General features: G+C 38.3%; 1 protein-coding gene across 1 annotated transcript in view; it reads left to right on the forward strand.

The window, feature by feature from the left end:
- Positions 1-2,556, forward strand: part of LOC118324146 (rhamnose-binding lectin-like) — a 9,375-nt gene extending 6,819 nt beyond the window's left edge. Inside the window, exons 7-13 of the mRNA XM_035656302.1 lie at positions 693-725; positions 1,045-1,134; positions 1,384-1,519; positions 1,843-1,952; positions 2,038-2,082; positions 2,177-2,309; positions 2,413-2,556. Coding sequence (XP_035512195.1) covers positions 693-725; positions 1,045-1,134; positions 1,384-1,519; positions 1,843-1,952; positions 2,038-2,082; positions 2,177-2,309; positions 2,413-2,524 — 659 coding nt within the window. The 3' untranslated portion in view covers positions 2,525-2,556. The remainder of the gene's footprint in view (positions 1-692; positions 726-1,044; positions 1,135-1,383; positions 1,520-1,842; positions 1,953-2,037; positions 2,083-2,176; positions 2,310-2,412) is intronic.
- The last annotated feature ends 308 nt before the right edge of the window (positions 2,557-2,864 follow it).

Genomic DNA, 2,864 nt, shown 5'->3' on the forward strand with positions numbered 1-2,864 from the left:
GCTCCAGACTCAGCGCCACACTGTGTGAGTACATATCTGACTGATGATGAAAATTATGATGTAAAACTTCAGGGTCCCACTTAGAGGGAGGTCTCCTTTACTAGCCTGGTGTGGCTGCACATATAGGTACTCAATAGAATGTCTCTGTTGTCTGATTATATATATATTTCTTTGGAATGTATATAAAACCTCTTAAAAACCTCATTGAGCCGAGTTTTAAGCTGCCTTTGATCATCGACACCAGATAATTTTTAAACTTTTGTCAATATGCTGCACATTGTTGGATCAGTTAGATTCTCCATGATTCAATTGTTCAGTTCCTTTTAAAGACACCACGACCACCAATGTATCATCATACTGGTTTAAATAAACAATTTTATTGTATTTCCCATTTTTGTTGAGCAAGAGTTTTATGCAAAGGAATGAAAGGCCTGTTTAAAAATAAAGGCAGGCTGAATTCAGTGAATGAAGCAAATTAAATATATCAATTGAAGTTCTACGATGTATGAGTTCATAAAAAATCATGAAGTTTGAATTTAGATTTTTGCTGGAAAATTGCTTTATTATTATATGTGAATGGACCTAAAGGACAATAGTGCTTACAACTGCTAAATAAACTCACTTTGATATCAGAGATAATCTGAAGTGATGAGATAAATAAACCTTAAAAACTTATTTTTCTTTTTTTTCAGTGCTGGCAGCAACATGTTTGCTAATGAGATCAGGTAAATGGATGTTTGAATGTTGTTTGACTACTTGTTCATATTGTGCCTTATTTCTAATCTTACGTTTAGATCCATGAATCACAAAGCATTTGGACAGTCTATGCTTTTTCAATAAAATCAGTTTGTACATTTGCAATCCACTGACTTATTTGTATTTTGTTGTCTCTTTACAGCTCATTCTCATTCAAGTCAACTGTTTTACTCATGCTAACACTGTTTGCTCTCATTCTGACAAAATGTTTAAATAGGAACCTTCATTTTGGCTTTACCCTTTATTCAGCAAATATGTACTAATCATAAAACAAACTTTTCATTCCAGGCTTTTCTAGAGCCCAAACTCTGATCCCCCTGTCCACGAACACAGTGATCACCTGCGATGATGCCAGCAATGTCCAACGCCTGAGCTGTGGTACAACTGAACAACTACACACACAGTACACATAGGGGATTGATTTTATTTTTTTAGAGCAAGCTAAATAATTTTGCTTGTTGAGAATCTGGAGGAGTTGTAGAGTATTGAGAGACAAATGTTGTAAGTTTAGTACTTAGAATTTCGGCAGCCTCGTACTTTAAGTCTTCCTGTATTATATTTTTGCTCGGACACTATTTTAATTGTCCTTCCCTTCTGTCCTTGTTTCCCTCTGTGGTGTGTTAACAGAGAGTGGAGTGATCGTTGTGCAGAAAGCTCTGTATGGACGTTTAAACAGAGAGACCTGCAGTGAGGGCAGACCTCACAACCAGCTTCACAATACACAGTGCGCTCAGAAGGGCACCGTGGACGTCCTCAAGAAAATGTAAAATTCCTCCTCCGGTTGTTTTATTTTCATATTATATTTAGGACCAATTACTCTTCCACTTATACCTCTGTATTCTTTAATCAACATAGCACAAGTAATGCGCTGATCTTGACAGTTAGCTAAATGTAATGAGTAATGACTAAACAGATCAAATGTTCACTTCAAACAGCCTGAACATTGACAGTTCAACTGACCTTTCCTGCTTTTTGTATAAAGCTTTCTTGCAACATTATCTTTGACATAATTACTTAGATAAAAGTAACATTCAGCTCAGTGAGTTGTGAGAACCTGGAAATGAGCTCTTTATCTTCTCCCTGCAGCTGTGATGGCAAGAAAGTGTGTGAAATAAACGCACAAGTTGTACGTACTTCTGATCCCTGCGGAGGCATCTACAAATACCTGGAGACCAGCTATGCCTGCTTCCCGGCGGGTCAGTTACAGTTCTGTGAGAAACCATAAGTGAAACAAAGCTACAAATGCAAAATATTTAATGTGATCTATCTTTACTTTTATAGTCAGCACTGTAGCATGTGAGAGTTCTTTTGCAAACCTGCAGTGTGGTAAGATCAGTTTCTCTACTTTTACATATATTTGTATTTTCTTTGCATTTCAACACTCATCTGAATGTGTTTCTTTTCCTCCTCTTTTGATCAGATGACGATCAGGTTATATTTGTGTACGGGGCTGATTATGGACGCCGTGACCCCACCACATGCTCCTACAGACGTCCTGCCTCTCAGCTCCAAAATGTCCACTGCTCGAGGCCCACTACCAAAGTTGCTGAAAGGTACAGAAGCCCACTCTTTTTGTTAAACAATATGGACCAATATTACCTCTGTTGTCTCTGCACATTCAAACCTGCGTTTACTCACATTAATCTGCATCCACAGCTGTAATGGGAGAAGCAGCTGTATGATCAAAGCGAGCAATTCGGTCTTTGGAGACCCCTGTGTCGGCACTTACAAGTACCTGGAGGTGGCCTATACATGTCATTGTAAGTAGCTCAAAGGCCCTGTTGGCTTGGTTTCACTCTACTGGGGCTAATTGGTGGCCTCGAAAAGCTAAATATCATCTATACAATATAGAGTAAAATGAGTTATGCTGTTATACAGTATATTCATATAATGCTGTTAATGCGCTAATGTTAAAACATAAAATGAGGGCATGTCATTCAGGGAGGTCAGGTTCATTCTACCCTGTTTGGATTCTTTGCTAACAGAGAAACATATTTGGGTAAACAGCAAGTATGTTACAAGATAAAAAGCTTTTAGGATGAGGACGCTGCTTTGGGCAACAAGTTGCAGGAGTGTAAATGTCCCCAAATCAGGACAGAGCCGCTAAC

Source organism: Morone saxatilis, unplaced genomic scaffold (genome assembly GCF_004916995.1).
Source record: "Morone saxatilis isolate NCDOM2014 unplaced genomic scaffold, NCSU_SB_2.0 Contig15, whole genome shotgun sequence".
Lineage (NCBI taxonomy): Eukaryota > Metazoa > Chordata > Actinopteri > Moronidae > Morone > Morone saxatilis.